We start from the raw sequence: 19,444 nt of genomic DNA, 5'->3' as shown, positions 1-19,444 counted from the left end.
TTTCATCCGCGGCCATAGCACGCCTCAGAACTTCGAGCGCATGCAGCGTTTCAGCCGCCGGCAGTGGTCCTTCGCCATCGCCCATGTCAAAGACAAGAACGCGGCTAGAAGCACAGCAGCCACTCCATCCGATGGCACGCGGAAAAGGAGAAAAAGCACAAAGGCAACAAAAGTGCCACCGCTTCAAACTCTTCGCGCCCAGTCGCGGCCTCCGCGCTGTCCGGCGCCACGTCCGTGCCTCCGCACCAAAAGAGAGAGGGAGAAACGCGTAACTGCGCGCTGTTCCCTTTCACTGCTGTCGGTGGGGCTCGCGGTCGCGTCCGTCCGTGCGCTCTAATGGTGCCAACTGTGGCCTCTTCTCCGCGCAGCGGCACAACCTTCTCCCCTCCTTAGCAACCGGCGCGCCGGTCGGGGGCGCAGCTGCGCATAGCAACTGTGACGTCTCACAGTAGCGGTAGAACGAGCGCGCGGGCGTCGGCGGTGGCAGCTGCACCGCCGCTCCTTCGTCGGACATCTCGTTGCAGTCGAGTGCCGTAGCTCCGAAGCGGCAGCGGACGCCGGATTTCCCCAACGTCAAACGCCAAAAGAACAAGGAGCGAATGCGCGTGCGACAAATGAACATGTCACCAGATGCGAAAGCAAGGGAGGCAGAACGGAAACGCCAACAGCGACTGATTAGATCGCCGGGTACTAAAGGCAGGGAACCAGAACGCAAGCGGCAGCAGCGACAGGCGATATCGCCGAACACCAAAGCGAATGAATTGGAGCGCAGACGGCAGCAGCGTCTGGCCTTCACCAAGCACACTTTCAAATTTCCAAAGTGTCTTCAGTAATATTCGTATCAACCGATGCGGGTCGTAAATTGATTCGTAACAACCGTTCTCTAGCACATTGGAAAGTAATGGGGCTCGACCGAGACCACAGAAAGATTCGTATCATCCAGAAATTCGTATTAGCCGTGATCGTATCATCGAGATTCCACTGTACCTTGGTCCACGGGCTGCAGCGCCGCTGTAGTGTTAGGTGGAAGGAAGGCTAGCTCAGTGGCCTTTGTCTCAACGTCGACCTTATGAGCCGAACAGTTGCCAACGAGCAGGAGGACTTTCCGTCCACAACGCTCAAACTTTCTGTCCATCTTCGCTAGCCACTGTCTAAACAGTTCCCCCGTCATCCATGCCTTTCTGTTGGACCACCTCCCCTGGGAGGGACCGGATGTTCTTGAAGGAACGCTGACTTTTCGATTTGCCGATCACTTAAAGAGGCAGCTTTTCAGTTCCAGCCATGTTCGCTGCAATCAATACAGTTATTCTCTCCTTGCTTCTTTTCCCTCGAGTGCACTTGTCACCTCTATATGCGATTGTTTTGGCAGGCAGCAATTTGAAAAATAAAGCAGTTTCGTCTGCATTAAATGTGTCCTGTGGAGCATACTTCTCCATGTGGCCTTGCAACACCTCGGAGTGCCAAGCTTCACACGTTGCAACGTTTACAGCCTTTGCTTCTCCCGACACAGTGCAGAAAACAAGGTCGTCATGCTCGCGGAAACTATGCAGCCACCCATCTGAAGCAACAAAGTCATTGTAACCCAGCTGCAGGGCAAAGTCCACTGCCTTCGCCAGTATCGCAGGGCTGGTCAGTGGAATATCCTGAGCGTGCATGTCCTTTATCCAAAGCAGTAACACTTTCTCGAGGTCAGGATACTTTGCGAGCCGCAACCTCTTCCTTTCGTTGGCAACTTCTGTTGCCAAGGCATCTTCAATAGCCCTCTTATGCTTTATGGAAGTAGATAGTGTGCTTTTCGGTATTGCATGCTTCTTCGCAATTTCTTGCTTAGACAAGAGCCCGGCGTCCGCTGCCCGCAGGATATTGCTCTTCTCTTGCAGTGTTTTGGCGCAGTGATGGCGTGTGCCCGCGGGCACACACCATCAAGTCGCAGCTCTGGGTCCAACTGTGCCACACCACCAATGCCCACCGAAACGGAACGTTAGCCGAGGCTTAACACCATCACAAAGAATCGTGACGGCTGGTACCTCCTAAACCGAAAACAGACATGCACAACCGATGAAGACTGCCGAGACAGACGCTGAGCATGTGAAGGTGGCAAAGGCCCTGATTCGTCAGTTCTTGATTGCAAGCGCAGCTGCGAAGCACTTGATTTGCTGTGTTTTGGTGCTTGACGCACCATCTGCCACACATTAGCAGCTACACAAGATTTGCAAAGCCTCCGAGATTAGCGACGAGCAAGAAGTCTCGGAGGTCACGCAGAACGGAGAGGAGGCAGCCGTCGCTGCCTTCTGGCCGACCCCGCACCGGTTAGATTATTCCCGATTTTGACTTTTCTCGCCGTTCTCTCTTTTTCGGAGGCGACGCAGCGTTGTGTGTAGGCAGTAGGCGTGTTTCTCTGGCCATGTGCCAGGTGCCAAGCCGCCGGCACGGTGGCATGTAGTTCGAATTATACGTGGCGGAACCTTCTCGCGTTCGAATTAACCGGCTTTTTTTTATACATAGACTTCTGTGGAGCTTGGCTGGACCAAATCGTACAGTTCGAATTATCCATAAATTCGAATTATTGAAGTTCAAATTAACAAGCTTTCATTGTAAGCACTTATCTCGGGCAGGGATAGTGCGAGCGATAGCTTTTTGAGCGCTCCACTAAACTAAGCCTGCCTCTTGGTGTACTAGCAGATCGTCATCGTAGTAAAACCCAAGGCCTGCACACTGGAAAAGCTTATCATTTCATTTTCTACAGGTACAACGCTTTGTTACCACAGTTTTATGATTCATTTATGTTCGTTTAAGTTCATTTTATCGGAACAGCAGTCTCTCATTTCAGTTAAGGGGGGAGGAGGGGATCAGAACTAACTTTTTTGTTTCTTGACAGAAAGGGCTGCAATTTGGCACACACGCTGCACATTGCAATAAAGAGACAAATCTAAAATTTCATTAGGATATCTTAATTAGTTTTTGTTTTATAAGAATTTATAAGTTCCTTGCTTGTGGAAAGCCTGGCACAGTAACGAAACATGATAGGGAGCTGGGAATACTTTGCATGTTTGCCCAGATGTCTAATCTACATCAAGACAGTGTTCGATTTTTTTTTTAGTGCGCTAATAATTTTTTGCTCAACATAACATGCACATGACTGTGCTTCTCTGCATTAAGCCATGTAGTAATTGTGAAATAATTAAATAATGGAAAGATAAAGAAACATTTCAAGACTGTCTTTAAATAAAGCACAGCTTGTGGATCACAGCAAAACAAACTGGGCCAAAATCGGTCCAGCCATTGTTGTGCTACGCTTTCCACGAGCGAGGTGATGGACTAAAAAAATGCAATTGAGAAAACTGGCTGCAAAGTTTTAAAAGCACTGCAAATTTATTAAAAAGCACCAGGGCTGTAATATTTTGAATCATTGCTGTCAGGCATCTTCTTACACCTTTGCCTCATTGTTTGGTGGGCTTTGGATGCCTTCTTCAGGCGTTATTTATCCTTTTCTTGCGCCATCTGGAGTAGTGCATGACCACCATTTTCATTGCCAGACCGAGCCTGGTATCGCAGTGTACACCCACAGAACGCTGTTGGCATCTTGGGCACAGAGTTTTAGCGATCAAAGAGTTCATCGCGGAAACAGGCATAATAATGAACTCAGTCACAAGGGGCCGAAATTTGTTCTTGGCATTGCTGCTTCCGCTCAGTCGCGGACACTGCGCGAAGGGAGTCGCGAACGCTGCATGCCTGCGCTTCTGCAGTCACCGCTGACACAAAACGCGGCTCGAGGCGCGTCTGAATCGTGCGACGATTCGTCTGGTGAGCCTTGAGTCACCATACAGTATGTAGCTCGTCGACGGTTGGGGCTCACTCGCAGGCTGCGTGTCCCTGTCGCACGATGCATCGGAAACGCACACCGGCTCTGCCGGCGATGGAGACCTTCGACCCGCGTCGCCTCCAACAACGCGGGCTCGCTTGCCGACTCGCGCGGCCGTACGCACAGGTGCGAGAGCCTCCGTTGGCACGTTTTCCGGTGGCTTGGTTATCAATGTCGATCTCACAGTGCGATTGTCGGCTTCGCTGCTGGAATCGCACGGTGCAAGATAACGCGGCACGTTATCCGCGTGTTCAGTCGGGTTCTCCGCTTCCCCCGCTGGCCGCTGTCTTGCTCTCACCGTAGGAGGCTTGCGCTTCCGTTTTCCGAAGGCATGCTTCATTTAAAAGTTCTTTTCGAACGAGCGACGATCCATCGCTGACCTGGGAGCTTTCATAAATCCGAATTCTGCGAGTGTCAAACGAAGAAAGACACCAGCATGGTTTTCAAAGCAGACAACTGCGGTCCGCCATGGTTGCCAGCTTCCCCGCTGCTGCAGCAGCAACCAATGGCGAGACGCCTTTCAGTACGGCAACCAATCGGAGGCCCGCTTTCATCGCAGGGCCCGTGTGACCACCTCTAGCAGACCCGCGCTTCTTTTGTGTTTGTGTGTTTGTTACAAGATGGCGACGACCGAAGAATTCAGAAACGGAATGGCGAAACTTCGAGCTTTCGAACGATACCAAGATGGCGGCGTTCGGTGGCGGGAAAGACGAGTTAGGGCTCCGCGAACTGCGATGATTTTACGCGATTTTAAGCCGTTTTCTCGCCCTACGCACTGATAAATTAATTTTTTTCGGCCACTTTTAGCGCGTTTTCAGTCAAACCATTTTGATACAATGTAGATTAGGCATTGCAGATACCGAAACGCGTCGTTGCCAAAAATCGATCTTTTTGGAGATTTTCGCGATCTGATCCCCGCGTCCCCCCTTAATACACTCGGTGTCATGCTGCTTCTGAGATCATGCTTAGTGCCCAGACTCAAGGCACACTGAGCATGATGTCAGAATTCGTGATTCACATATTGAGAAAACCAAGTAATAGGATTTTATTGTTACCTTGCGTCAAAAATTTTTGCATGTGCCCCAAGACCGTTATGAATTGTTACGAATCTTTTTTTTTTTTTTTTCCCATTCCAGAGCAGAACCTAAACGGAACAAAATTAAAGCCAGAAGGAAAAACATTTCGTTCCGACACCCTGCCTTTACGTACAATTTCCTGGCGTCTATGTTGGCGATTGAGAACACAAAAAATGATGCAATACAGTTGAGTTTCTTTTTTACCGGTTCATCCATTCCCGGGCAGCACAATTTTTCGGCACCAACGTTCATTACATTGCCGAACTGCTATTGTATGATAACTTTTTCTGCCGCTATATCCCATGTAAAAATAAAGAAAAGGCAAGAGGCGCGCTTGATCGAGAAAACTAGTGGCTCGCCACAGCCCTTTCCCCGCAGTACTCATCCGCCTGTCTCGCAGGAAAACGTTAGAGGGCACTCAGTTTCCTATTCCGGTATTGGCAAATCTCTTGCCTGGTCGTCGCACACAGCATTCACAGCTATTGTTGCCAACCTATTGCGATAAGCATTTTCACCTATCTGTTCAGCGCGCGTGACGTAGTGCTATTGGAAGCATACTGCACTGTTGTTCCATGCAAGTGAGCGTCATGTTTCGTTCAGGCAGCATCATAGGCATCGTGTTCTGAAGTTGCCGACAAGGCTCGATTCTGTTTTTGTTTCACAAAGGAAAATGACAGTGGTCGCTCTGGCACACCAATGCCGCAATGATTTGCGCCAAGTGGGCACATCAGAACTGCCCGCCAAAATGTCGCACTAAAAGAAGCTGCTGACCCAGGTCGAAAACGATTATGCGTGCCTCGGGCCGCTTAATTCCCATCTGTTCAGTGCGCATTGTGCTGCAACAATTTGTAGATGTAAACCAAGTCAAGTCTGCCAATTTATTTAGTGACTTTTGATCATGCGTTTTCTGGTTAGTACTTTTTTATGAACGAGGTTGCACTGTATACAGTACAATCTATTCTTATTCAAGGGAACACCAAATCCGTTTGCCAGCACTGATTACAGCTCAGTTCTAGTATATGAAAGTCTTGATGGAAAATATTTTTATCAGTAGAAATTCTGTTGAATAGAATCGAGTGCTGTTTTCTTCCTCTGCAACTGGTGAATTATTTGTTCTGTTGTACTGAATACCAATGGGGTTCTAAGTTTAATAATGGACCTGTGTTTTGCAGAAATCTTTTATTTATTGCATAGAAAGGTTTGCATTCCATTTTCTGCAAAATACAAAAGGACTATCCCAACTTTACGGTAGGTTGGTTATCATAGGCCAATCTATGTGACTCAATCATCGCTCTGCGATAGCCAGCAACTATAGCCGGCGAGGTTTGGCGTGATTTGCCACATGTCAAAGATTCTGTAATCTGGAGGGTCACAGCAAGTCCGCGCAATCCTAGGCCCATAGACGAAAGGTCCTGGCCAGGCCCATGGGAATGCATGGGCACCGGTGGGAGCCTTCAGTCGGGATCGAAATAATCAGAACCAAATTAACGGCAGTCTAATACGAAAGTGCAATTATGTTGTGCATGGTCTTCAAAGCTATAAAACTCGTGAGACACAGGTTGCGATGAGGACTTGTCTGTTAACTATGTCATGGCAAGTTATAGTGCAAAAAAGCCATAAGGACACAGGAAGAATTGTTGGACACGCAAGGTACTGCTGTGGATGAATGTGTTTTGACCTCTTGGGTTTTTTCAGTGTAGCTTGTGTTGTCATGAAGCCCAATCGCAAAAGGTCTGATGTCACTACAGTTGAACCTGGATATGTCGAACTCGAAGGGGATCACAGAATAGTTTGATATATCAATAACCGGGTTCAGTCTATCCGGTTTTGGCTATATTTTGTGCTGCTGAGAGTGGCTCTGTGACACTTGTCTCAGATAGCCATTGTGTGCGTCTTACCCAAAAATTTGCACTGTCTGTAATGGTTCACATTGAAAAGCGATCAGATTTGGCAACAGACGGGATCAACACGTCATCAACACGATCAACCTGTGAAGCTCTACCAGTGACAAACCACCGGACTTGCTCACACACCCACTTCGTCACCTGTAAGGTGGAACCCACCTGTTTATTACACACAGCAACAGGCACGACAGGTTTTTTAAAACTCGTTAAATGAAAAAGCAAGCACATATGCCTTATTGCTTTGCTTCTCCCTTTAAATAAATTGCAGAAATGGAAGTGACAGCAACTACACAGCGCATAAAAAGCTCACACAACGGCATAGAAAGTACCGATGCAGCAGTTGTGATAGCTAAATGCATAATACCAGCCACCAGGATTGCGAAAAGTATGTCAAACTACACACATCTTTCACAACATGATGGCAGACATACCGTAAAAACCCGCATATAGTACGAGGTTTTTTCCTGTTATTAGCATCCCAAATTTCCGCCTCGTACTATATGCGGATCCGGACAAAAATTTCAAAGTTCGGCTCGAAGTTTTGGTTTCATTATTGCTCTGTGGCTACGGCTTGGCTTCGTGATATCTGAATGGCTACGACTTGGCTTTGTTATTGCTGCCTGGCTACGGCTTGCCTTCGCTATTGCAGTGTGGCTACGGCATCGTTTCTTTCTTTGTTGAGTGCGGACCTTGGCAGTTCATGTGTTAACCGCGCTTCACGAAGTGCATCGTTTTTAGTGAAGGAGCACGATGTCGGGGGGACGGAAGCAGTACTCGGCAGCTTTCAAGCGAAATGTGATTTTAGCGGCAGAGGAAATCGGCAACAGTGCGGCCGGGAGGCAGTTTGGCGTCACCGAGGGAAGCATCCGCGGATGGCGACGGCAAAAAGCACTTTTCGAGTGCAGCGGAACGCGAAGAAGCTTTCGCGGCCCGAAGAATGGGACATTCCTGGAAATTGAACTCAAACTGACGGAATTCGTCCGAGAACAGCGAGCCGCGCATCTTGCTGTGAGTGTGGAGCTCATGCAGGCAAAAGCTAGGGAGCTTGCGAGGGAAAAAGGCCTAACGAGCTCCACCTTCAAAGCAAGCAAGCATTGGATTTATCGGTATATGTGCCGTGCAGGATTTTCGTTGCGCCAGAGAACTTCAATTTCGCAAAAGCTGCCGGAATCGTTTGAAGAGTTACTGGTGGCTTTCCAGCGCCACATTATTTCGTTGCGCAAGTTGAAGAACTTTCAGCTAGGGCAAATCGGCAATGCTGACCAAACACCAGTTTATTTGGACATGCCATCGCCCCTCACCGTGCACGAAAAGGGCTCGAAACAAGTTTGTGTCCGGTCCACTGGGAACGAGAAGACGCATGTTACCGTCATGTTGTCATGCACGGCAGACGGCCGCAAGCTCCCGCCCTATGTCGCCTTCAAGCGCAAGACAATGCCGAAAGGTGAGCTGCCGAAAAATGTCATCGTTAAATGCCATGAGAAAGGGTGGATGAATGAGAGTCTTGTGCTCGACTGGATAAAGTCCGTTTGGTGTAGGCGGCCCGGTGCACTGTTGTCGTTCCCGTCCATCCTCGTGCTGGACGCGTTTCGTGGCCATTTGGCCGACTCGGTGAAGAAGCTGTTGCGTGATTGTAATACTGAACTCGTCGTTATCGCGGGTGGGATGACGTCTCAGCTGCAGCGTCTAGATGTTTGCGTCAACAAGCCTTTCAAGGACGCGGTGAAGCGGTGCTACGCAGAGTGGATGCGGTCAGGTGAACCTGCAGTGACGCCGACTGGGCGGCTGAAGCGGGCATCGCCAGCCACGCTGTGCAAGTGGATCGTGGACGCATGGGCGAGCATCCCAGAAGACCTTGTGCGTCGCGCTTTCAAGAAGTGCGGGATCTCGAACGCGCTCGATGGCACCGAGGACGAGTACCTCTGGGAGGATATGTCAGACAAGGAATTGTCCGATGAAAGCGCAGCGGAGGACGACAGTGAATGAAGTGCCGAGTCCGATTTAAATAAATGTTTTCCCCGAGTTTTTCTCACTCGTATTATACGTGGGTAAAACTTTTTTTTTTCAATTTCTCGTCCCAGAAATTTCACCTCGTATTATATTCGGGTTCGTATTATACGCGGGTTTTTATGGTAATCTGCTAGCTGTCATAGCAACTCTTCTGACCATCTCGAGAGCCCACAAGCACTGCAGGACTTCCGGCCTGTGGAAACAAAAGCAATTCTAGCAGCTCTGACATGTGGGTGGAGCTTGTGAGGTTGACTGAGAAAATAAAACGCTAGACAGCACTTCCAAGCAGCCTGGGACTGTCGGGGACAGGATAATCGAAGAGGCAGACTGTCTCACCGTCATCTGCCTTCTGCCCAGGCAAAAAGTCGGAGCAGATTAGGGAGCTCTTGCACTGATAAATGTAAGAATGCGAGCTCTTCCAAGTAAGTTTTACGCCTGAAATAGCTGCCTATGCAATCATGCCGTAGTATTTAAGTCAGATACGGTACTCCGAATCTACACTGTCAGAAGCACAAAACTGGCTGTGGTTGGGCGGCCACGTGTAGTGATACTTTCTTTGTGGCATCATAACGTTTGGAGCCAGTGGGACTAAACTGGCTGTGTTTGGGAGGCCTCTTTTAGTGAAGCTTTCTTTGTGACATCCAAAGGTGCAGACTGGTGTGGCACCAGTGGGACTTAACTGGATGGGATTGGGAGGCTGTGTTTAGTGAAGCGTTCTTTATGTCTGAAGGTATAGATGCTGCGGCATGTGGGTGTACTTAATGCACTTAGCTTTCTCAGCATACTCCCCTCACTACAGATTGTAAGCAAAGGTATCTTCAGCAATACGGTGTGTCAGTGCATTGCTTTATAGCTAATCACGTTAATGTCGAGTCATCTGAGATGGGTAATGTACAATAAGTTTACTTTGCCCGAGGTGAGTAGGATGAGCTGGTGAGCTGCAACTTCAATTTGCAAGTGCCTTGCAGGATTAATTCAGAGCAACTTGATCACATGACATATGATTTATTTTAGAATGCAGCTCTTGGGCGGCCGTTCCTGTGGCAAGCGCCATCGTTAGCGTCCCTCGTAACCGCATGAACAAGCACAGTGAAGGAGGAAAGCGTGAGAAGAAAGCCATAGTGCCATGCAAAAATGCGTCACCCATGTGCTGCCTCTCGCAATCTCCCGATCAGCGAGGCAGTCGCGCCACACTTTGCTCCGTTTGCAATGTGCTGCATGAGACAGATTGCCCACAGCAGCCAATATATCACAAAAGGAACACATATAGAGCTGGCTGTGCTCAAATTTCACGTTAAGGAGTATCGTAATTGTTGATGTTTTCCAAGTGAAGCTTTCTTTACCTCTTCCTTCGACCTTCCCACTGCTGCTGTGGGCTGCTGTCACCCACACCGCGTTGAGGGGCGGTTCAGAGCTTGTGTATAGACAGCAGTGCAAGTAAGAGAGAAAAGGCGAACGGAGAAACTCATTTTCACCCCACCACGTCGAATGCGCACAATGCCCTCTGGAGCTCTGTCTGTCACCACATTAGCTGTTTGACAGCTGTAATTATCCGTGACTCCCCTCAGAAGCATTGCAGAAAGTGCTGCGCTTCCCTTTCTACTAACATGCGAGGCCTAAGGGGACGCAGATAGAACTATAGAGAAAAGGAGAGGTAGAAGAGGCAGTTCGAAAATAAGGGAGGGGGAGGTGATGTGAGAAAGCAAGGCAACCCCACTAGTATGCGACAGCAGCTGCCGGGAAACGGGATAAACCTAACTTCAAGGTACGGTACAGTACGTTGCTGCTATTTCTGAAAAAATAAATGCCATGCAAATATGTCAAGCGGGCAACTTACGCAGGGTGTGCAGAAGCAGACCCGCAATAATTAAAGCGCACCGCAGGGTCCAGGAGACGCTACGGAAGCGGTCCACCATTAAATAGACACTTCTGTGGCCGCCGCGTTTCGACGGGGGCGAAATAAAAAACGCATGTGTATTTCGATTTTGGGACACCTTAAAGAACATCACGGTGTCAAAATTAATCCGGAGTTCGCCACTACGGCTTGCCTCATAATCCAAGTGTGGTTTTGGAACGTACAGCCCCATATTCCAATTCAAGTTTAATACTTCTGCAACAATGTGATGTGCCATGTGAGGAAATGACAGCACTCAACCCTCTCAGAACTTACAAAATATGGCGCACAACAACGCCTCAAGCAAACACCTCTCCCTGTGTGTTCTGTGTACTACGCAGACAAACAGCAGTGGTGCACGCAAGGTAACGTTTAACATCAACATGCCACTCTCGTGTTAGCCTCAACGTTGAAGAAATTAAGCTTTAGCCGTCAACATCACCGCTAATTATGGTGAATCAAAGCATCCAACACGGAAAGCTTCGCTTACATAGATTCCCACAGTGCGTGGTATCTGCATTTTTTTTCCTCCATATGTGATCACCTCATCACGTATGCGAGGGCTTTCCGTATTTGCCAAAGTGAAGGTACCGCTTATTAAATGCATCAGATCGCAACTCACATTAGTCTTTTACTGAATCCATGCAAATGTACGCTTGCACTCTTGAATGTGCGATTTTAGATAAATGTGTTTCAAAAGCAGCTTCTCTACAAGCTTTATAGTAAAGTAGTGAATGTACTACCAAAGTTCTGGCGCTGGCATTCACATGCATTGCTTAGTGCTATTGTCCTTGTTTGGTCTTTGCAGTCCCTTGAAGAAGCTGTTAGATGGACGGAAGACTCAGGACAAGCTGCGCTGGGTGAATTCGCCAAACACTTACCAGCGGGTGGAAGTGCTTGAAACAGGCACTGCTGACCCCAAGAAGATCACAAAGGTAGCCCAGTAATGGCCCCTAAAGCTGTCAGCCCCAGATGCCTGCTCAGTGCCCGGGTGCATAAAGCTCCCTGTGTTGGTGGTGGTTGTGGCGGCAGCAGAAGTGGAAGCGTGGCAGGCGCTACCCCGGGGCTTCTGGAGTCTGACTTCTTCCCAGCTTTGCCAGCTTATGCAGTGCAGGGCTTTGTGCTGGTTTATGGGCCTGTGAGAGAAGCGCCGCTGAGAACTGTTAACTGGCTTTCATTTTATTCAACCAGGAAGTTAATGCCTCTGACAAGTAGGCATAGTGAAATTCCTTAGCAATGAAACCAGATTATTTCAATGTTGGACCCTTTACCTAAAGGAATTGAATAGCTGTGTCAGCAGTCCGAGGAATATACACTAAATACTGGGCCAACGAATATGCATGTGGCCAGGCCATAGCTATTTTGTGAGCATCCACACAAAAAGCAAGAGTATACTTAATCTCTTCACGATAAACGCTTCTCGACAGGTAGCATATGCTGCGTATGAGGCTCTCTTTTCTCGTGATAGTTTTCGTATATGAATTCCTCAATCTTTCACGGAGGACTGCTATCCTGCAGGAGCTACTCCTTTGTTGCATCACTGCATATGAGCACTCTTCGGTTAGGCCCTAGTTCTAAAACTTTGAAGTGCCATGTGTAGGGATTACAAAATTAATTTGTAAATATTTTGTGCTGCTACTTAACCATAGCTCGTTGCGCCAGTGAAGTTATCAAGACCATATTAGAGAAGAGTTCAAGGGACACGCAATACCTGCTGCTTTGTGGCAATGTCTTAATTTATAAAATGGTTTAAAGGCAAACTGTAAGGAAATTTTGGGCCACGTGGAAAGCCTGGATACAGCTAGTGTAGATATGAAGAGCCTCCATGCAGAATTTTGAATCTTTAAAATGAGTGGATATGTCACGAAAAGCAGGCAAAATGGTACGTTTTTGATAGTGAAAAAAAAAAAATAGCGCCAATACCGCTCACTGGAAGTGACGCATGACTCCAATTGCGCAACTCCTTGGCATGACCTCTGAGATTGGGCACCATCTGTGGCTGTTCGCAGAACGCTAAAAAAACCTTGAAGGCGACATGTTGAGACTTGCATCATAGCCGCTAACCACCAGGAGCATACATCATCTGCCTAGGTGCTATTAAAAAGCTGCTAATAAGAAAATTGGACAATTACCAGTCTTACAGCTTTGCCAAAATTGCTTCAGTGGTATATATAGTCATTCATTACCACTCTAGCCAAAGTGAAATTTCCTTACAGTTGGCCATTAAAGTATTTTTGGCTAATTGGTATCTTTTAGTCCCATATAAAATCGCTACCACCACTGCCAGGGGCTGCCAAGTTCTGGTGCATTTTCGGTTTTCTGCAAATGGTGAAGCCACTGAGAGGAAGCTTAAGCTCAAGGGCTCCTACTTAAATACATGGGAAAGGAGAAATCATTTTTCTCAGCAACCACTGCACCAAATTTGAGGTTTGTTGCATTTAAAAGAAAATGTTTGTCTAGTGACTGTTGGTGGCGAAATTTCTATTTATGCCATCAATGTTTTAATACAAATAGTTGAAAATCTCAAATTCTCGGGAAACAAAACTATCAAGTTTACAACTTGAACTTGGCAATGAAAAACGATATCGCAATTCTGTAAATTTCATGTTATAGTACATCGAAAGGGGACAAAATTGATGTATTATACATGGCTCTAAAGTAGGCACCTAATGAATTGGGACTTATGTAGAGCCATTGTAAACAATGTAATGAATTCCCATAAGATATAAATTGATATATCAAGTTTGTCAACTTTGGATGCCCTAATGGATGCAGTTCACAGAACTGCACCACCTATTCTTGGTGCACAGTTGCAAATTTGTAAACTTCTTGCTTCTATATTTTTTAACCTTACAAATTTTTAAAAATTTCTTTTAAGAAATCGGGCCTCAAATCAAAATTTCACTTCCGACTGTCACAAGAATTTTTGCTCTCGAATGCCACTAACTTCATTCAAATCGGCCCAGTGGTTATCTCAGAAAAGCGTCTCTGAATTTTACATGTATTTGAATAGGTGGCATCGGAGTTGAGGCCCAGCCTAACGTTTCCTCATAAGAATGTAACTAACTCAAAAGAGCTTTCACACGAAACGAACTGCCAAGTCTCATTGTTTACGGAAGCAAGCAGTCAGGAAACAAAATTTTGTAGTGGCCACTGGTAACTCGCACAAAACCTCATATTTATCTACTCATGTTCCATGCTAAAGGAAAAATGCCATGCTTTTAAATTCGTGTCCTTTTGGAGCAAATCATTCAAGCTTGCTTGTGCTTCATTCCTGCTGTGCAGCCCTGCATGTCTGCATAAAGTTGTGTTGCAAAACCATATGCACGGCAGCAATTCCAATTAATAGATCCAGCAGACTCCACATGATAGCGTTGTTATGCAAAAAATGTTTGATGGATGTGTTAGAAAAGTATTTGGGATATTTGTGTTTATAAAGGCAAATGGAAAAGCTGTTCCTCACATCTAGCATTTCTTGCTCTGCCTTGATGGTTGCATCTGCTCAGCGGTTTTGTTTGTTATTGAGACGCCATTGGGTGCTCATCGTCGTATGAAGATTGCAAAGCAGCCAGTCTCTTGTTGCGTCTTGCAGCACCAAAAATCTTAAGTTGCAGCAGGCAGTGCAGCACAGGCTAGTGGTTAGCTTACTTGCATGAAAATGGACAGATTCAATTGGCATTTTATCCTTGGCAGAGATAGAGAGCATTGGGCCATGTGCTTGCAAGGGCACATTGAGCTGGCGAGCCTAAGATTTTGTGTGCGAGGACAAAAGGGGCTTGTTGCAGTGGAAGAAGTCAGGCTTCAGGTTTGTCTTGCAGTTTTCAGTCTTCTGCAATTTCTCTTTCTGAGTAAAGTTGTCACCTAATTTGGGCAGTGATGGCTTTTGTTGCAATTGTTTTAGATGAGTGTTGTTGAAAGTGCCCATGAAATGACTAAATTTACCAAGTGTTTCCCCTTTTGACAGTTACTAAGTGAAAAGTTTGTGAAACTATTTCCAACCGGCCTGCCCTGAAGGTAGGATATAAAGGCTGTTCAAAAAGAAACTGAACTCTTTCTATAAAAATGTTTACTGTTAATTTTATATAATTATGTATTCTTCCTCCTAAATAGTCGTCTCCTCAACTGATCCGATCCCAGCACCTGCCTACACTGTAAAAATCTTCTCATGACCAACTTTATTTGATGGTTCAGTTCTCTCATCGCAGTTTCCCGCTTTGTTTTGAATGCTTAGCAGTTCATTTGCCTTAAGGCTTATTTAAAGTTTGTAAAAGCAGAACATGCCTGTGAGATGCCTTAAATGGCCTAATTTTCTACTGTAATTTGCTTCAGTATTTTAGCAAGTTTCTTTCTCTTTTTTTTTTCTCTGAACACAGATTTCCACTGAAATGTATATGCAGCTCTTTGTGCTGTTGACTAAAGAAACTAGGCACAAATTTTTGCACGAATGAGAACTATTCTCAGTTTCCACCTTATGATTTCATGGGTCAATGTACCTCGTTCTTTCCCACTTTCTAACTTTGTGATGTAAACCTTCAGCAATTTCATCTTCAACCCTTTCAAAGTGGTTGTCAGCTTGCTTTGTCTTCATGTTTAATACATTTAAACTGCCAGTAATGCCTTTTTCTGCCAACAGAGTCAATCTAGGTATAACCAGTCTAGGCATCTTTGTGAAGTATATTTTTCAAATTTATTTGTGTAGCTTCCTTTGCATTCTTACTCTTCCTAAATCCTCAGTTTCCCAGTTGCAGTGTTGTGACTAATGATGATTGTAAAGCAGCTAAAATAGGCTTGCTTACAAGGTCTGGCGATGTATACCACAATTGGTGTAGCATTCTAAAAACAATACCTGACTTGATATTTTGAAAGCTTGGTTCCTTTTTGAAGGCCCTCATTCATTTCATCAGGCATTATTAAACACATTTACAAGCGATATTCATATGCTTGGTAACTATACCAAAGGACACACCAAAAATAATTAGCTCTATCAAACTTGTTTGGCAGCAGTTGTAGGATGAGGCCTACAAATCTTGTTCTTTGTTTCAATTGCCGTTTACAAATACAGTGGAACCATGTTGATGCGTTCCTTGCTGTTGTTTTCCCGGCTGCTACATCATGTTTTTGCAGTCCCGACATAAATCCCATTGACTCGTGCCCCTTTGATGTGTCTCCATTCTGTAATGTTCCCACATCTTGCATAGCATTTGTACGCGGTGGTCACTTATATTTAGCGGTGCCGCCACCCAGTACTTCACAACAAGATACCAAAGTTAGAAATAAGCGACCAAAGTTGGACAAGTCGGGCACTGCAGAAGCATATCTGGAGGAAATATGCACAGAGCAATTGGTGAAACACCCGAAGTAGTGTGAATCGGTTAAAACCTACTGGGAACCGTACACACTGGGCCACATCTGCCAAGCACAGGGCTACATTTATTTTGGGGCCAGCAGGGGTCTTGTATGCGTTGCATGATTGCCGGTCCCATTTAGTCATCTTCACTGCAAGCAGTGAAGCATATCAAGAGTTCAAGGAGCCATTGTCACAGACCATTGTATGTGTCCCTTGATCATACATGCGCACACGCACCATTTCCGTTCACAGTACAAGTGCAGAGACCACCACCGTGGCCAAGACAACCAATAACTGCACTGGCTGCCATTCAAACGTTTCTGTGGCAATTTGCAACCTTCCTCATGGTTACATTTGCCCAGCTGTTGCATTTTCTTTCCACGGTCCCTTGAAAAACGTATGAACAAGGTTCTACTGTATTTTGAAATTACACCTGAAAATCGTAATCGAAATGTGTGGCAGCAAGAAAAATGTTCCTAAGCTGTAGCAAAAGATAAAGAGGGATCCTATGTATAATACCCAGCACTTACATTTCCCTTTTTGTTGTGATAATTTGAAATTCAAGCCCCTTTATGATATTTATAATTGTTCTTCAAGCAGTCAATGTGGTTGTCTGCTCGCTGTACATGTTCCCTACTTGTATTGAACTTATATAGTGAGATGTGTGTTACTCTGCTATCTACTTAAGTGACCATCCTTACACAGGGAAGAGAGAGGACTTGCTCTACCATGACAATGTTTCAGCAAAAGAAGCTTATCTTAAGCTAGCATTGTTGCTGGCATTTGTGTATAGAGTATGCCCCCCCACTTCTTTCTTTTTTGATTTGTGGTTTGTTTCCAGTCAGTCTCATTGCGCTTACCCTTATTTAATCTTCCACATGTAAAACAGAATGCTGCATGATATTCCCCATGCACCTGTGCTTCTAAACCTATAAAGGATATGATAGAGGATGACTGAAAAGCAAGCAGGAACAAATACTTGCAGCAGCTACATGCTGTTGCAGTCGCATGTTAACCAGTTAAACTGGTTTCAGCGGCAGCAGTTGTGCAGCAGATGCTAAGTCTGATGAAAATTGTCTGTATGATTTGTTACACATCTCTTAGCACTGCCAAGCAATACAGCAGAGCTTTGCTGTAACAGACTTCAGAGTGTGTAGCAGTCGGAACCTTGAGTAGGTAGTTTACTACAATGTTCGCTTCATTCAGTGTTGCATAAGCATGCACGACAATATTATGTAACAGTGATATACATTTCTGATGTGTGGAGTGTGATAACTATCCCCCCCTCCCCCCTTTTTTTTTTAACCCTTTCAGGGTCAATGACGTAAATATACGGCAGCGCGAAAGTCCAAAATGATCGATGCCGTATATTTACGGCGCCGTCTGTACGTTTAAAATGCGGCCCAATTTCCTAACTTTTTCTTTTGTCATGTGCTGCCACTATGTGGGAATACAGGGAATTTTTTTTCTCGTGCCTCCCTTTCTTGGTTTTCGCTGCACGGTTTGTTTTGAAGCTAGTTTGCTCCGGGGCGTCTATATACTACCACTCGCACATTGGCACAAGCGCGGGCGTGCAGTGGTTTGGGTTTTGTTCCGTCTGGCGGTTTCGGCTTCTTGCGCTCACAAAACTGATGGCTATCTCGTTACTAGTCGCTCAAAAGGCGATCGCTTGTGTCTTGCTCGTATAGTGCTCACAGGGGTGCGCATAGGAAGGATGCTGCCGTGCATGCGTTTCCTTTTTTTTTTTTAAAGACTTTTGAAAACTAATTGCATCTGGTTTGCGATAAGATGAAGATTAACAGAAGTTTTTCACACGTTTTGCTTTTTTGACGGGCACACAACCACAGTTTTCTTGAGTGCACTCACCTACGCAGTTCGATTACGCTATGGATGTAAATATTACTGTAAAAGCAGGAACATTTGACACTTGCGAAATATTCTCATGTGCGCATTTTGTAAGCCTTATGTGTTAAGACTGCACCAAATTTTTAATTCTTATAAGTTTATTTCCTTTTTTATTATTATTGTTCTTATTCATGAACAAACAGTACATATATACCAATGCAAAATATTTTTTTCTCGCTTTACGGTCACGCTAGAAAACTTAACGTACATTTTTTTTTCGAAATAGGTCCCTCAGAAGAATTGGAATCTGCAATAAAAAAAATAGGCTCTGGGCGGTCGCATATGGCAAAAAAAAATAGACCGTCAAAGGGTTAAATCATAGGTGGTAAAAGAGTGCAAATTGGGGATGTTTGAATATGAGCAGCATTTCTGTAGCATTTTCTTTGGAATCAGAAGCATGTAAAGGGGCCTCATTTCAGGTGTTGAGCTTCTGCTGCTCAGGTAGAATTGGTATTCACGTGCTCAAATAGTGCACATGAATTTAGTCCTTGCTTACTGTGCAATCCACCGAGGCAAACTATTTACTCTTGCTTGGATAGTCTTCACTTTACAGCTTCAGTGACTGAGCTCTCTTGTAATGGTTTTGTGTAAACAGCTTAAGCCTGTAGGTTAATTTCAAGGAGCCTGTTGCCTTACCTGGCTTTTTTGTAGCCGAACATTTCAGTATTGTGCTGTATTCAGGTGTTTATTATAGCAGCTAGTGTGCCACTTGCTAGTACCTTTTATGGCTTTGGAATACCTCTTAAATGTTGATTCTTAAGGATATGCCTCATCTCTCTATGGTATAATGCTTGTTTAAGTGCAGGAAAGAAAATGTAAACTTTTTGCCTGGCTGATCCTCTTTTTCAAGGTGTATCTGGTATAGATTGCATGTTGATTTGGCGTATGATTGGCTACAGCAGTTTTCAGTTAAGAATCCTTCAGCACATAATGTTTGTGCTGTAATGACAATGGTTGTAGAATAAATACATGTGGGAGGCTAAAGGAAAAGTAAGTTTCTGCTACACTTTTTGTGGTGTGCCCTTGTTGGGGGAGTCCTCCTGTTCCATGATGTTGTGCTGCCATAGAATGTTTGCTCATGGAGAAAAGCTTTGATGATGGCTGAAGTGTTTCTTGTGCTAGTTTTTGTTACAGATACCTCATTGTTTTTCTTGGTGGAAGGGTGCTTTTTTTTCCCTTAAGGCTCTGTTATTGTGATAAAATGCCTTATCCACATTCCTTTGTAACTGTGTATGTGATGCTTGCCATTGGTTTATGGCCACTGTTTACAGGTACTGAACATGTAATGATCTGGCTTGTCATCAACTCATTATGATCCATTTTAAGTTCTTTGGGCTTCAATTTATAGAAAGCATTGTGAAATGACCTAAACTGCAACTTGTAACATGGTACTGCATGTAACAGAAGTCCCTACAGTGTGGAGTATGAAATATGGGCAGTCTTTTA

General features: G+C 45.4%; 1 protein-coding gene across 12 annotated transcripts in view; it reads left to right on the top strand.

The window, feature by feature from the left end:
- Nucleotides 1-19,444, top strand: part of hts (adducin 1-like protein hts) — a 176,146-nt gene that overhangs the window by 105,277 nt on the left and 51,425 nt on the right. For all 12 annotated transcript variants that reach the window (XR_011511176.1, XM_065433197.1, XM_065433199.1 and 9 more), the window contains exon 9: nt 11,555-11,681. Coding sequence is in view for 11 of the 12 variants with exons in the window: in XM_065433197.1 (XP_065289269.1) it covers nt 11,555-11,681 (127 nt within the window). In the remaining variant the exon portion in view is untranslated. The remainder of the gene's footprint in view (nt 1-11,554; nt 11,682-19,444) is intronic.

This window comes from Dermacentor albipictus, chromosome 1 (assembly GCF_038994185.2).
Source record: "Dermacentor albipictus isolate Rhodes 1998 colony chromosome 1, USDA_Dalb.pri_finalv2, whole genome shotgun sequence".
NCBI lineage: Eukaryota > Metazoa > Arthropoda > Arachnida > Ixodida > Ixodidae > Dermacentor > Dermacentor albipictus.
This window is presented reverse-complemented; position numbering and strand designations above follow the sequence as displayed.